Source organism: Chinchilla lanigera, unplaced genomic scaffold (genome assembly GCF_000276665.1).
Source record: "Chinchilla lanigera isolate Chin_1 unplaced genomic scaffold, ChiLan1.0 scaffold00020, whole genome shotgun sequence".
Taxonomy (NCBI): Eukaryota; Metazoa; Chordata; class Mammalia; order Rodentia; family Chinchillidae; genus Chinchilla; species Chinchilla lanigera.
The window spans coordinates 10,254,279-10,269,682 of NW_004955421.1; the positions used below are offsets into that span (position 1 = coordinate 10,254,279).

Below are 15,404 nucleotides of genomic sequence, written 5' to 3' on the forward strand. Positions count from 1 at the left end.
TTTTTGGTTTTTCTCCGGTACCGGGAACCGAACTCACGACCTTGCGCTTGCCAGGCAGGCGCTTTTGCCGCTGAGCTAAATCCCCAGCCCCCTTGCTTCTTTGTTAAGCCACCAGTGTGAGCCCCTTTCTCACACTTCAGGTGAAAGAAGGCAGCATAATGGAGGCTGAATCATCACAATGCCGCCACAGTGTGATCCTTAGTCAGCAGGGGCCGACTCCCACCTGGCCCTGCAGTCACCGCGCCTCTGACTGCTGATTGTGAAGGAGGGGATTAGGGCTGGGGCAAAGCTGGTCAAGCAAGTGGGCTTAGTCTGTCAAAGCCATGAGACCCACGGCGCATGCACAGAACATAAAACCCAAGATGACTCTGGAGTTCCCGCACACCTTACTAGGACCCAATCAGAAAAGTGTTTTTTTGTTTTGTTTTAGACAGGGTCTCGCTTATGCAGTTTAGGTTGGCCTTGGACTTACTTTGTAGCCCAAGTTGGCCTCTAACTCACAGCAACCCTCCTGCCTCAGCCTCCTGAGTGCTGGGAATACATGTGTGCACCACATACCTGGCTTAGAAAAGTGTTATCTTCAATTCTTCATTTACTTCTGATGCGAAACCAAGTGAGTTTTCCATAGGACAGTTTAAATCTGGCCCAGGTCAAGTGAGTTTTTGATGGGACAGCAGTCCCAGATGTGCATGAGGGAGAAGGCTCTCTAGGGATTCCAGATGTGAAAGATTCCCCTCCACTATTCCCATAGTCGCAGTGAGGCTTTTCCCCAGCCCACTCTCACTTTGCAGAGCATGCTTTTTTCCTACCTTCAATACATGTACTTCCCCATTACCCTCTCCGTATGTCTTGTCCAATTCTTTGTTCAGGACAAGAAGAATCTGGAAAGAATCTCTTTGGGACCCATAAGCCAGTAACAAACAGAGTCTAGAAATATCTTGCAAATGTGGCATCCTCCCTAGGGGGCCGACAAATGGTCCGCTAAGCCTTCTCCATGCACGTTAGCATTCAGTAAGGCAAAGTTCCCTTCAGGAACATGTTTAAGAACATGTTCTGTCTTGGCCTTTTCAGATTGTGGAAAATGTGGAACAAATTTACTGTTGTAAGTGTTGTATTTACACAGCATCGATCGGTCAGTTGGGGAATCACAGTTCAAAGGAAGCAAAAGGAAAGAAAGAAAACTGTATGATCGGAGCAGCTGGGGAAGGGATGCTACTGCCGTGACTGTGCAGGATGGGAGGCGCTGCGTCCTGGATTTACAGTTCCTTTTCAGAAGTTAGGCTCAGCGGTGTGCACAGACGTGGGACCATAACCGTTTCACCGCTGTGGGTGACTCGGAAGCCACATCACAACCTTGTGGCACCCAGAGGCCTTCAACTGGTATTATGCTGTAAACATCTGGAAATTTTGACCAAGGAAGATCTTGAATTTATGAAATGAGTAGTCGTGGAATTCAGGTCAGTTTGGAGTACATATCCACCCAGCTCCTTCCTTTACTCTGTTTTCAGGTATCACTTATGGACCAAGTTGTTTCCACCAGTTCCAGCACCAAAAAGTAACATCAAAGATCTCATTGTGACCACTAACTGCGAGGTAATACTGCAAGTTCCCGGGAGATGTCCTGAGATCCCTGGGAACTGTCTTTGATTCTTGGTTTTCTCTCTTATAAAGCAGGGATTTTCCCAGGAGGCCAGGAGCCTATTACTTCACTTAATTAGTCAAATTTTCATTTTCATTTCCTGTCAGCCATATTTTTTTCTTTTCTTTCTTTTTTTGTTTTTTTTGCTTTGCTTTTTTGAGACAGGGCCTTCCTTTGCAATTCAGGCTGCCCTGAACTCTTGGCAATCGTCCTGCCTCAGCCTCCCAAATGCTGGGATTACAGGCTTGTGCCATGAAGCCCAGTTCTTTCAGGCATCTTTTAAGAGAACTTAGACAATTCCAACCCTGTGAACCTCAACTTCCTTTTTTGTATATAGTAAGAGGCACAGATGAAATTGTCCAGTGTTCCACTGAACTCTAGTGCTTTAGGATTCCATGTTCCTGTAAGTCCATAAACAATTTTCAAGGCAACTTTACTGTGTGAGTGAAGAAATGAACAGTAGTAAAAGTGCAGAGAAAGCATTACGGTTTCTATCCAGATGCTCCCCCACCCCCACGCCTCACACAGTCACAGCCCAGGCTTTGAGGAGGTAACAGGATCATGGGGCTGCCAGCTGCCAGCTGTTAGAGAGGGGTCTGTCTGAAGCGGTGGGTCAGTGGGGCCATGGCCTGCGGGGTTTATCCTCCTCCCTGCTCTTCCTCGGATCTTATTCTGTCCCTTTCGTGTCTTACCCTGAGCAGCTCTCCCCGGCCACACCCCTCGGCCACACCCACTGGCCACACTGCTGTCTTGCTTTGGAGCCAGACAACTGTGACCTGAAGCTGCTACAAACTGTGAGCCAAGATAAACTGCTCCTCCTAAGATTTCAAGGATCTTTTCCCCCACCAACCAGGGCAGTAACTAAGACAGAAAGACCATGCTTTCCCTGAATATGAATTTCCAGCGTCTCCTCACCGTTCCGAGCACACAGGGTTAGCTGGTCACTTACTTGTGGCTGTCCAATCTTCCCAGCGTCCCTACTGAAAACACTCTCCTTTCTGCGGGGGAACTGTCCTGACATCTTCGTCAGAAAGCAGTTGTTTGCGTACGTGCGGGTCTATTTCTACACTATCACTTTATTTTCTTTGGTTCATCAGTCTATCTTCATTGCAAAACAATACTACTGTGATTACTGTAGCTTTATTGTAAACTCTGAGACCAGGTACGGTAAGATCTCCAAAAACGACTTTTTTCCCTAAAGTTGTTTTAGTTATCCTAGCCTATCCCATTGTCATAAAAATTTTAGAGCCAGCTTACCATTTTTTACAAAACACCTGGAATTGCAAGTTATATTGTATTATAATATGAATTAACACAAGGAAAAGCAACATTTGAGTTTTCCAACCTGTGAAAATGGCGTGTATCTTATTTAGGTTTTCTTTAATTTCTGTCAGCAGTGTTGGTGATTTTCAGTCAATAGTTACTAAACTTCATCAAATTCATCCTTAAGTTGCATTGTTATGTCTCAGGTCAACAAACTTTTTCTCCAAAAATCCAGATAATAAGTAGTTGAAGGCCAAAGAGTTTATTTTTCAACTTTGTCCTTTATCATTGCAGTGTCAAGAGCATTCACAGAAAATGTGCTAAGAAATTAGCATGGCTGTTCCCAATAAAACTTTATTTACAAAAACAGAAACCAAGCCAGATCTGGCTATAGTTTGTTGATCCCTGATTTAGAACAAGCAATTTTCTTAACAAATTCAGATTCCTCTCTAATAAAGTAATACAAATCAATGGACCATAGGGTGACAGGTCATAGGAAAAAGGGAAGGGATGATGAAAAAACTCACCAAAATGGCAAAATTTCAATAACCTGTGGCCTTTCTTTAGAGTTCTGCAGTTTTGTATTTGTAATCATTTTCAGAAAAGTTACTAAGCTGTTAAAGAAGAGAATTGTTAAAGAAGAGGCTGAGAAAAGTCACTCTGTCCCTGGCTCGATCCTTCTGTTTTCATTTACCAGGGGAGTGGCCCACCTGTTTTGTTCACCCACAGGTCTTTGGGAAGGAGAGTGCGCCCCATGCGAAACTTTGGGTGGGTTCCTCAGAATGTGTGCTGCCTGTCTTTCTTTGCTACAGAACACAGCACACACTGGATTTAAAGATCAGCTTGACATCACTTGTCCTGGTCTGTTGATGGAACATCTTGATGCTGTTATCTAATTTCCTTATAGAGCCCTAAAAGATTTCCTTTCCTATTCTGGGGTTGGAGAAAGAAACTGGCTTGAAAACTTACCATTTAAGCTTGAGGTCTGCTGTTAATTAAAATTAAGTCATGTGTGCAAAATAACAACCTAGAGTAGATGGGCTGGTTTAGCAAAAGATTAATATCAAAGCTTAGGAGGGGCTGAGTTCTCAGGACAACTTATTCTCTTCGCATATAAAGTTTCCAATAAAAATGGGGGGTAGACACAGAGAGGCAGACAGAGAGAAAGAGAGAGAGAGGGGACTTAGAGAAAGAGAGGAATTAAAAACAACTTTAAAAAATTCAAAGAGATGAGATGTTTGCTGAGAGATATCTAATGGGAGACATTTTGTTTTGCAGAAAGCTGTTTCCAGTGAAACAGAAATTGAAGGTATAACTTATGTAGAAGAGCCTTTATTTGAAATCACGGAAAGTTCTGTGTTTTGATTGTCACTGTGGCACTCTCCGGTGAACTCACATACGTACCAGTGAGAAGAACTATGATTTCCTGGCTAAGAGGTGTTTATAATTCATGGAACTCAATTAGTCTGCAAGGGAATATATTCAGACATATGCCATGTTTCTCCTTCTGTTTCTCCTTGCTGAAGAATGCTTGATAAAGCATGTGAATGCTTCATCAAAAGTCTCCTTGCTCCCATCGAAGTGACTGAAAAATATTTGCCCATGGGATTTCTCCTCATGCTCTATAGGACAGCACCTCCTCACGTCTTACCTCAGACTTTCTGGCACAAGAGACAGTTTCTAAGGGTAATGTGAAGTGTGCTTACTTCTGGCAGTGCCAGTTTGGCTATTTGCCCTGCCACTGTACACCACCTTGCAGGTATTTGGAATTCAACAACATTTAGCAGAAATCAAGGCCTTCAATATCACAGAGAAGATGACAGGTTTTCTTGAGAATGCAAATGGAAGTAACTAGGAGACCTGTGTGTCTGGTGACAAGGCTGCCATGACCTGGATCTCATCACAGCAAATTAGAGAATGTGAACATTCATTTAATGATAAATACCATCATCTGCGACTGACGTAAGCCGGGCTCATGTAAGTTGGCTCCCACCAGCAAAGATTGGAGAGGTTTTCCTTTTGGAGCCTTCCCAGACACAGGATCTAAAACAAATACTCGCTTTCCAAGACATCCTTTGCAACAAGGGATTTAGCCTCATCTCTTTCTTTGTGTCTTGGAATTTGCTGTGTGCAGCAGAGAGACAGTGCGGGTGAAGTTCATGTCTGCCAACAGCTTGGCCACCTGAGCCTCACTGAAATACTTCAGGCCTCAAGTTATTTATGCAAGGCTGGGGAAGAATTTGCATGGGCAAAAAACATCCTGATTAAAAATCCAAACATTTTCATGGTGAGACTTGTATGTGTCAGGACCATCTGTTGGTGGAATTAATAAACCCTAGGTGCTAAAGAAAAAGTAGATCTCTGGAAGCAAGAACAGTTCACTGAAAACAATCTTTGATGGCACAAGTAAAGATGAAAAACCTAATTAGACCAGGACTTAATGTTAGCCTAAGGATCTTCGCGACAATGACTGTGTAGCTATTTCTGCTTCCATATCTCATAAATTGAATTCCAGAGTGCAAACTTTTTGCAAACCCCTTTTCTTTGGAATTTGATATCAAATTAAAAGACAATCCTGTATTTTCTCAGTGTCCTTCTGTTTTAGGTAATAGATGTGTCTGTAAATGTGGTTCAGAATGAGATATGTTTAACATAAATGACAGCGGTTGGTCTAAATCTGTAAATTGAGGAGAGGTCTATTCCTTATTTTATTCCCTACACTTTTCTTTTCTCTGTCCCCACTATTCATGTCATGATCTCTCTGGTAGAATTATTGCCAACAGACTCTGAACTGACATCCAGGCTTCTAGGATTTTCTCTGTTAAAGGCATAACTGCCTGGATTACGCTGTCTAGAACACTCATGGAATGCCTCACCACCTTCAAATTAAAGCTCTTAAGAAAAAAATACACTTTGGCTTGGCTTCTCAGTAGCTCTGCAGCCACAATCCCCACAAACACCACCTAGCGCTACACTGTTTCTCTGCGAGCCCCATACAGTCTCCTCTCCCAGTGATTCTACTTTAGGCTTCAATGGAAAAAAGACTTTTCAACCCGTTTTCATCTTGTCAACACTTTGCTCTTTGCCATGGAAAAATCTTCCCTCAATTTCCACTTTGAACTAAGGAACCCTCTCTGTTCCCTGGGTACCTTTTTTTTTTGGTCTTTGCTTTTGAGACAGAGTCTCACCATGTAGCCCAGGCTGGCCTTGAACTTGTAGCAATCCTCCTGCCTCAGCCTCCCGAGCGATTACAGGTATGCACCACCACGCCCAGCTCACCTTCTTTCTAATTCTATTACTACATTCCCCAAAACATTTTCATCTTATTCAAAGGGTAAACACTCCAAAATCAAGGACATTGTCTTATTTACCTTTCTGTCTGCGAACACTAAGAACTCACTTGCGGGTTGAATTTAGATGGGACAAAGGAAAGGGAAGTTTCTTAAATGAACCAGATTACAAAACAAAAGTTGGCTTAGACATTACAGAACTCTAATAGCAGACTCACTCATTCAAGCTGTATGGTTACGGCAGAATTAAACCATCATTGGCCCTTCAAATAATGAAAAAAATAACTCATGACAGTCATCTTGTAGTTCACTTCACAAATACCTGCCCTTACCTCGGCAGCCCAAGATCACGCAGGTGCCACGGCTAGAGGCTAGTGCACCTGCGTACGGATTGCACCTGAAAGCTTGGAGCACGTGAGCCCCGGGCTCTTCACAGCTGCACAAACCTTCGGCCTTCAGTTACCCGTGGTCAATGGCAACACAAAATAGTCCACCTGCGTCGCTTTGAAATTATCACTGATCTTTTTTCAACATGGAAATGTGTCAGGAGGTTCAATGCACTTATTAAAATTAAGAGATGTGTCCCTATCATCTGATAAAATGAAAAAAATATCAAACTGGGGGGAGGTGGGTACTGAATAAAAAAACAATAAAAATACTGGTGTACCGTTTAAACGATAGTAAACATTCTCAGCTTTCTGAGCTATGTAATCTCTGTTGCACCCATTCTTTTCTGTTGTAACACAAAATTTGAACATAGTTGTGTTATCATTTCATTTACCAAAAAATAGGCAAAAGGCTGGATTTGGAAGGTGGACCAATAATTTTATTTGTCTATAGCTTAATGGCTTAAAAAACTCAAATTTGAATGTGTTGTTTATTTTTGTGTTTTCTTTTTTTAGAGAAGAGCAGCCAATTTGAGAATAATTTAAATAAAACAAAATAAAAATCACCCTATTGTGCATGTGTGGGGAGAGACAGCGGTGAAAACATTTGTGTCTGCCTGAGCCTCACACTGTTATAAAATGGTTTCACAGTAGACACAAGTCCAGCATTCGTGTTCATACTTTGTTTAACCTGGCTACTCTTTTCAAACCATGTTTCAACACGTGTATGTTTCTGTCTTCCCGCCCTGAAGCTGGAGGAGGGAACCCTTGATCTGAAGTACCTCAGTTTCTCCAGGGCCCAGCACAGTATCAGATGTACAGTAAGGACTCAGTTCTCATTTGTCAACCACTGAACACAGGAGGAACAATTGGGCCAACTGAAATTACGAGGTATTCGGTCTCAGTTTGTTCCAAAGACTGACACAAGGGCCATCAACTACATAATTTTTCAAATAGCTATACGATGGCTTATGCTCTAGGTAACAAAGCCATTTTGGTACCTCTTCAAAGAATTTCTGGAATTTTCTCTCCTTTTTTACCTCTTTGCTACATAATCTGATGCTTTACCCTGGAAGGATCCCACTGTCTTAGTGCTCTTTGCTCTTACCTCTAAGAGCAACCTCGCCCAGCCCTGGCTCTCAGGACTCACAGCGACAGACACTCTCTACCCCAGGAAACGCGAAAGGAGAGTTTGGCAAGTGAAACAAAACTGAACTCAAAACAGCAACCCTCTGCCTGACTCTCAGAGCCCGGGACTTTCAGAGACCCTGGAATTTTGAATTAGGATTTTAATGACTTCAAGCCAGGCATGGTTGAGCACACCTGTGATTACAGCACTTTGGGAGACTGAGGCAGTTGGAGCCCAAATAGAGTAATTTAGGAAGACTTGGTCTCAAAAAATTAGTAATCAATGGCTAAGTATTTTGTTTGGTGCAAAAGTCTTGGGTTCAATCCCAGTATCACAAAAGCAAGAAAGAAATTAATGTCTTTAATTGGGGTGCATCTTCTTCCCCGCATAGGATTGTAACATTTGTTAGCTCCATTTTTAAATTTAAAATTTTTATTAGTATATGTTTGCAGTACATACTGATCACATTCACTGTGGGCAATTGTACATATGCATAACACATCATAATTCTTTTTGCTCATCCCCTTCCTCTCCTTCTCCCACCCCTCATCTATCCATCTCTGGGTCACTTTTCCTTTTGCAAAATATCTAGCTCCTTGTTTCCTATGATTTTTAAATTTTGCTCTTTAATTTATTTATATTTTGGGTTTCTCATATAAACTATGTGACATTTAAGCTTGTATGTCTGATTTAATTAACTGCACCTTGAGACCATGATGCTAAGACTGTAACGTTTAACAAATACAAATAAAGGAGGACTAAATTTGAATTCTAAGTAAATAATGCATGGACATACACATACTAAAACATTATACTTTTTAAAAAAAATCTGAAATCTATTTTTTTTTATTTTATTCTTTAGTTTTCTGAGACAGGGTCTCTCCATGTAGTTCAGGCTGGCCTTGAACTCATTGTTCAAGGCTGGCCTCAAACTTGGAGAATCCTGCCTCAGCCTTCTGAGTGCTGGGATTACAGGAGTGCGCCCCCACCCCTGGCTGAAATCTAAATTGAACTAGGCCTCTCATATTTTATATGGCAACCCCGATCCTGGAGGATAACATGAGTTAGAAGAAAACAGCTCTAAGTCACCTGAAGTCAATACAAAAAACAAGCAAAAATACAATTCTCAGTTAAAAAAAAAAGGAGAAACAGCCTGGCTAGGACACACTGGAGCAGAACAATGACCACACCAGAGCAGTATGAGCTCTCTCAGCAACTGCGAGCTTGGCCCGGCTCCCCAGGTCACTTTTCAATGTCAGAGGCACATTACTGCCTCCCTTCTTGTTGCTGTAGGGTAACCAGTCTGTCCACCCATCCACTTGCCCACCGTCTCTCATTTATGACGTGTCATCTGTTAGTGCATCTTGAAATCTAGTGTTTGGAGGGGGCCCTGAAACCAAGCCACTAGCATCTGAATTCTAGGCCTCTGCCCAGCCAGCTCTGCTACCTGGGACACAGCTCTGACATCCCAGCCTCAGGTCTCCGTACATAAAATAGAAATAATAACTATAAACACTGTTGCCAGTTACTATCAGGGCTTGTCTTCCTATGGCGATGACAGACTTCCCAGGTCTCCTGGCTCCCCCACCCGTATCCGACCACATCGTTCCCTCCTGCCTACATTATTGCCTGGTACAGGGAGGCCAGCTGATATTCTCTTGCTGAGTAACTCAAACCACTTCAGGGACACTGTCTGTCCCGCTCTTCTGAACCGCTGTGCCCTGGGCCTGCCATCATTCATAACTTCTTCATCCCCACATCCTCAACTTAGATATCTTGTCACCTACCTTACCATCTCCTTCTTGCTATTCAGTGTCCTGCACTGTCCTGCAGTTGAACCCAGGGTCTAGTTCCCTGCTCCACCCCACCCTTTCTCTTCATAGAAACTTACGTCTAGGTTTTGAAAGGCAATGAATCAGGAGTTTCAAATTCTACACCTGATTTCCCAGTTGTCATGCTGAACTTCTGGTATCACCTCTTCACCTTCACTTCATAAAAACAAACCTGTATCTCTTGCTTCTTAGTCTGAAGAACACTTTGAAAACCATGAAAAGAAGAACCAAGGATATCACTATTTGTTCATTAGACTACTAAGACATATTTTCTGGCACAGTTCGTACTATTCCTGTCAGTTGGTAAGAATACGTAGGGAAACCCCAGGTGACACAGATGGAGGATATCCCACCGCATCGCACCTATATTTAAGTACCCCAGACTCACAGTTTCTAAACTTTCAGATATAGCATGTGATTATCGCTCTACAAAAAGTCTTCACTGTGTGTGATTTGTATCACTAGAGCTTTGAGGCTCTACAACTGACCCTAAGTACTGAGGACAAAGGGCAGAGGCCGATCTGGTTTGCTCTGTGAGCTCCGTCAAGTATTGTAGCTTACACTCTCATTGTGGAATTGTGATGCTTGATCTGCACAGCCCACTTAGCACAGGGCCCAAAGGGGTTTCCTTCCCCAAGGGGCACGGAATAATTACACTCCGGCAGAGGGCTTGGGAAATCATAGGAGATGGCAACAGAGAGGCTTTTCCCTTGAATCATGTAAACACATATGTTAAATACCAGGTAGGAAGGCACGAGTGACAGACGGGAGCAGGTAGTGATCAAATGCCCTGAAAGAGAAATGAGAGGTCAATACCTGGGGGGCCACTGCGGGAAGCTGTTTGGAGACTCTCACACCTGAATGAAGACCCTTCTTTTCTTAAAATCAACGTTTCAATTGGTAAATGTTTTTGAAGTATTAAATATTTATACTAAGAAATGAAACTTAAATAAAAAGCCATAATGGATGTGGCCATTGAGTTCAACTCACTTTGCTGACAGGAAGCATCTGAATTCTGTATCTACGGCTTATCTTATGCCCCTAGCTGGAGAAAACAATGAACGGATTTATCCAACAGTCGTCAGTGATTGTAGAGTCATATATTTTGAACTTTACAGACTTTATACCATTTAATAAATGGAAATTGTGAGAGTGAACCTCAGGGTGTCAGCATCCAGAATCCATGCTTTCAGTCAGTGATTTACGCTGCCTTTGCAAGGTCCTAGTGCAGGAATGCTGTGGAATAATTGTGGATATGCCCACAGATTGACTATGATCCTTGAGTTTAAAGGCTTATCCTCCAAGTCACTACGGCTGGTCACATAGCTATTTCTAGTCAGAACACCGTATTCATTCTAACAGGAAAATAGTTCTTACCTGTGCTGCTGGGGGAGGACAGTAGTACTGATAATCTAAAACACTACCTAAATCACCTGTTGGATGATTACACTGCATTAAATTATAAGATAGTTTGGTAGGTAATTGTGTGTCACTTACATACTTTTAATAACCCAAAGTTCTTTGAGCATATTTTTTTTTTTGGGAATTAACAATGCTTATTGTATTACATATTGATATCTTCAATGTAGTTTCTCATGAAAACACATATAGACATACAAAGCTAATCAACCAATGACTCACTGACAGTTTCTTTCAGCATCTTTGAGCATATTTACAGTAAGGCAAAGGTGGTAGAGAGAGTGCGAGAAGGTTAATCAGGATTTAAATTGCCCCTTGAATAGGAATGACCAGGATTCTGATGGTAGGAATAACTAAGTCACACTGTCTTAAGGTAGAAATCCATAGCAACCCTTACTTCATAGGCCGGAAGAACACTGAGCTTACCTGATTTTATCATTCACATCTTTTGCCCAAATGGAAAGGTGCTGCTTTTTATATAGCGTGTGCGGGCTCTATAAAAGCTAGGTACACTGAAAGAATCCAATTATCTGTCAGAAGAGAATTGCCCTTCATACAGTTAAATCACACGTGGATTACACACAAAAAAGAGGGTAACTTGAAAAGGTTAAAGAAGCCAAACATTCTCCTAGTATCCTTCTTTTAGGGAAAAATCTCAAGCAAGAACATATTCCACCTGAGTGTACTATTTGGGCGGAGGGGACGGCATGTCCCCGTGACTGGATACGCATCGAACCTCTGTTGTTTAGAACCACCCAGCATCTATTTTCTACGTTTGAGAAACATCATTTCCATCTCCCTTTAACGAACTATCCCTCCATATGAGTGTAGGCTTAGTGTAATCAAGGTGCCCCGGTTGTGCGACCCAAATTGATCAGACACTTCCCAAAGAATCTGGATACTAAGCACGGTGAGACATGAAACAACTAATTTCTTCCCACAAATGCACACGGAAAATACCTTCCAAAGTTCCTGAAGTCTGGACTGTCTCTTCTTTTTACCAAGGCTTAATCCTTTAGTGTTTCCTGGGCTCAAGAGATCTAACCTGTGTCCTGCTAATTAGCTCCCTTATGTTTGCTCAAATCAGCATTTGTCTCTGTGGCTTCCAACCAAGGGATCCTACTGCGAACCTATGAAAGCCAAAAATATCAGACAAGTTTGGGTCAAGGGGCCTAGACTGTACTTTCTAAAAAATCTTCAGCTGTTAGACTCAGCTAAGGCTGGGACTCGTTATCAGATGATAAAGCTGAGGTGAAAGGAGTTTGTCAAGGCATAGAGTTAGGAGCCAGGCCTTCTAAGACTTGCCAGCATATCACAGAAGTCATGACACACTCTTCCCTGGTTGGTTTGCTGTGGCACACAGGCAGGCAACTGATTGATGCAAAATGCTACGTCAGAGACCCCTTTAGTCAATGAATCAACGAGTATTTATTGCAAGGCACTGTGCTAGGCATTACGGAGAGTACATGGAAGAGAAGACCAATGTCCCTGCCCTCAAGGAGCTTACAATCTAGTCGGGGAGACAAGGCATACATACAAGGAAAAGTAGATAACAATACAGGAGTTAAGTTAAAATGCAAGATAACAGTACAAAAGATTTCCAAAAGTAGTACCTGATTAATTACTAAGTGGAGGATTGCAGCGAATTCAAAGGGGCATCACAAAGGACTGATGTAGGGAAAGACTTCATAGATGAGCTGGGGCTGGGGCTACCCTAGGCAGCAGACATTGGGTGTGGGAGGTGGTTGGGGGACATTTCAAGAAGGGGCAGCCAGGAGACCGAAAGGCACAGAGGTGAAACCAAAAGCAAGCAGTGTTCAGGGACTAGAGAGGGCTCGCTGTGACTGGATGCTGAGTTAAATTGTTTTAGATTAAGAAGGGCTTTCTGTGCTCGAGCTTAGCTTTTATCATTTTGGCAAGGGGAAGAGGTAGGGAAACTGACAGATATATTTAAATAAAATATACAAAAGCCTTGGCTAATCCAAAGAAAATATTCAAGTCTGATCTTGAGGACATTTACTCATGGATTTTGACTCTCCCTATTTTCAAAGAGAGTTTGAAACGGTGTCTTTAGGGTTGTCACTTCCAAAGGGATAGCTCTGGGTCATCTAACTTTGGGTCATGGCCAGAGACTTTTCAGTCCCCCTATGATCCCAAATTATGACCAGCACAAGAGTGAGCTGACATATTCCCTGACAGGCAGGCAGTAAAAATGCTCCCAGAAGACAAATATCTTTATAAATGACAGAATATTTATTAACAATACCTTTAAAAAAAGATTACATATGCTAGATCACTGGTAAATATCATTTACACTGGGGTTGGGAACTACTTAGGATATCATTTTTTTTTCATTCATTTTCTTGTTTTTTTTTATTTTTTTTGTGTGCGATTTTAAATTTTACTTTAACATAGAAGTAACCATATCAAACTAAGCAAGGAACACAGCTTGAAATACTGACAATATTTTTTTTTTGTTGTGGTATTGTCCTAATTTTTACACAAGTGGAATCCTGATTATGACTTTATTGGATAAATATAATTAGAAGTTTGAAAAGTTAACTTACGTTATTTGTAAGCAAAAATGACAAGTTACAGGCAAACTTGAGCTCTTTGAAAAAGAGCAACATCTTGTGTACATGTGAATTTTTTATAGAAAATTGCTTTGCCTTTTAGATTACTACTCCACCAGGGTCAGCTTACAAAACCTCCCCCATCCTAACAAACAGTTCTTTTCATAAGAACACGGTTTTGTTGATATTGTCATTTTCCAGTGCGTAATTTTAAGACTTAGAAGGTAAAGCTTATAAAGCAACTAGTTTAGCTATTGTAAAACAAGAGAATCGTCAAGATACCATACAATTTTACTAAAGATCTTTTATAGAATCATATGAAAAATTCTTTGCAGCAACTATTTGTTGAAATAGGAGAAATCTTCCAAACTTCATAAGCCATTGTGATTCAAAAGAAGGGTTCTATTATTACAGAGGTACACATATTATATATAAGAAATTTTGTAAAGAAGTTGTGAGTTCATTGACAGAGAATTATTTTTGTTTGTAAATTTACATTCAAAACATAAATTTATAGGTAATAAAATTATCTTTTATCCTTTGAAAGACTTGGTTGACTATAGCAACTTTCAGTCTATGTTACTACAGGATATGTAATTTCAAATTTAATGTCTAAGATAATGCTATTACAAAGACAATGCTAACTTAGTTGAGTGAAAGGAAAGTCTTACCACACAATGCTAAATTCAGGGATGGAAATATTGCACAAGTGCCTCTTGGGCAGTAAGGGTAGGTTTTTGAGATTTGCAGCCATTCCTGAAACCATCTCAAGTCGTGTTGAATAACAAAATACACAACAGGGTGGGAAAACATATTGTACATGTCTAAAGGACTTGATTCAACACTTCAACCATTCAAAGAGTAATTTATATACAGCAGCCTTGAGTTAGAGAGCAAGTCTCCAGCTGTTCTGCCACTAGATCCTTGTAAAACTGTACAAGTGATTTGCAATTTCTTCACCAAGATGAGTTTCAAATTCTGTCTTTAAAGGAAATATTCTCAAATCATAATTGTATGGTCATGTTGGCCATAGCATTTTACAGCAGAGGAAAAAAATTAATATCTACATTATATGTTAACTTTAAAAATTCTATAAAACACTAAATATATAATAAAAAATATGCATATAAGGACTTATGTAAACTGCTTTGGTAACATCGTATTACAGATGTCTTCAGTGCACTGAAGAGTTTCCAAAGAAACTTCAGACAAAGCTAGGTTTGCTTTGAGGAAGTACTGTGTACTGCCATTCCTAAAGAAGCAAAAAACGTTTTTCCAGTAATAAGATGTACTTGAACAACAATATTACTTAGTACTGGGTGTCTTCAAAACAGCTAGCTAAATGTTGCTTATATTATAAACAGCAAGTCCTTTAGATAACTTTTGTCATAAACTAGACCTGGCTGTGAGGGAAATCATTATGGTGCTAATGGCTGACAGTGTACATGCATTCGAGGTGGAAGCTCCGGATCCTCTTGCGTAGGAATCTGAAAAGAGAGAACAAATTCACTCAGAATGACGTCACCTTAACTACAAAGGGAAAAGAAGTTAAGGAGCTCTCTGAAACAGCGGAGCAGACTGGGTTCTGCTATAAATGATTAGCTCTTGACATCTCCTCAGTGTCAGCTCTGTGACTACTTAGCTATGAACCTTAAACAGGTTATAGCACAGCTCTATTTCTCTGCTTAAGCTTTTTTTCTTTTTATTTTATTGGTATATTTTAGATACAATGTGATAACATTATCATAGGGAGTTTGCACCTGTACATGGTATGTCTTGCTTCATTTTTCTCCCATTCCCTTCCCCTCCCTTCAACACCTCTTCCCCTTTTTATTTACAAAAACTTTGTTTCCATTTTTTTCCTTCTATTCTT

At 41.1% G+C, this 15,404-nt stretch overlaps 2 protein-coding genes across 5 annotated transcripts in view; one reads left to right on the forward strand and one right to left on the reverse strand.

Annotated features, from left to right (window-relative positions):
- The window catches only part of Il5ra (interleukin 5 receptor, alpha), a 48,167-nt gene extending 42,685 nt beyond the window's left edge, over positions 1-5,482 (forward strand). The window contains exons 12-13 of the mRNA XM_005383750.1: positions 1,509-1,593; positions 4,181-5,482. Coding sequence (XP_005383807.1) covers positions 1,509-1,593; positions 4,181-4,267 — 172 coding nt within the window. The 3' untranslated portion in view covers positions 4,268-5,482. The remainder of the gene's footprint in view (positions 1-1,508; positions 1,594-4,180) is intronic.
- Positions 5,483-13,192: 7,710 nt separating this feature from the next.
- The window catches only part of Cntn4 (contactin 4), a 661,264-nt gene continuing 659,052 nt past the window's right edge, over positions 13,193-15,404 (reverse strand). For all 4 annotated transcript variants that reach the window (XM_005383752.2, XM_005383753.2, XM_013513798.1 and 1 more), the window contains one exon: positions 13,193-15,018. In XM_005383752.2, the coding sequence (XP_005383809.1) occupies positions 14,918-15,018 (101 nt within the window). In that variant the 3' untranslated portion in view covers positions 13,193-14,917. The remainder of the gene's footprint in view (positions 15,019-15,404) is intronic.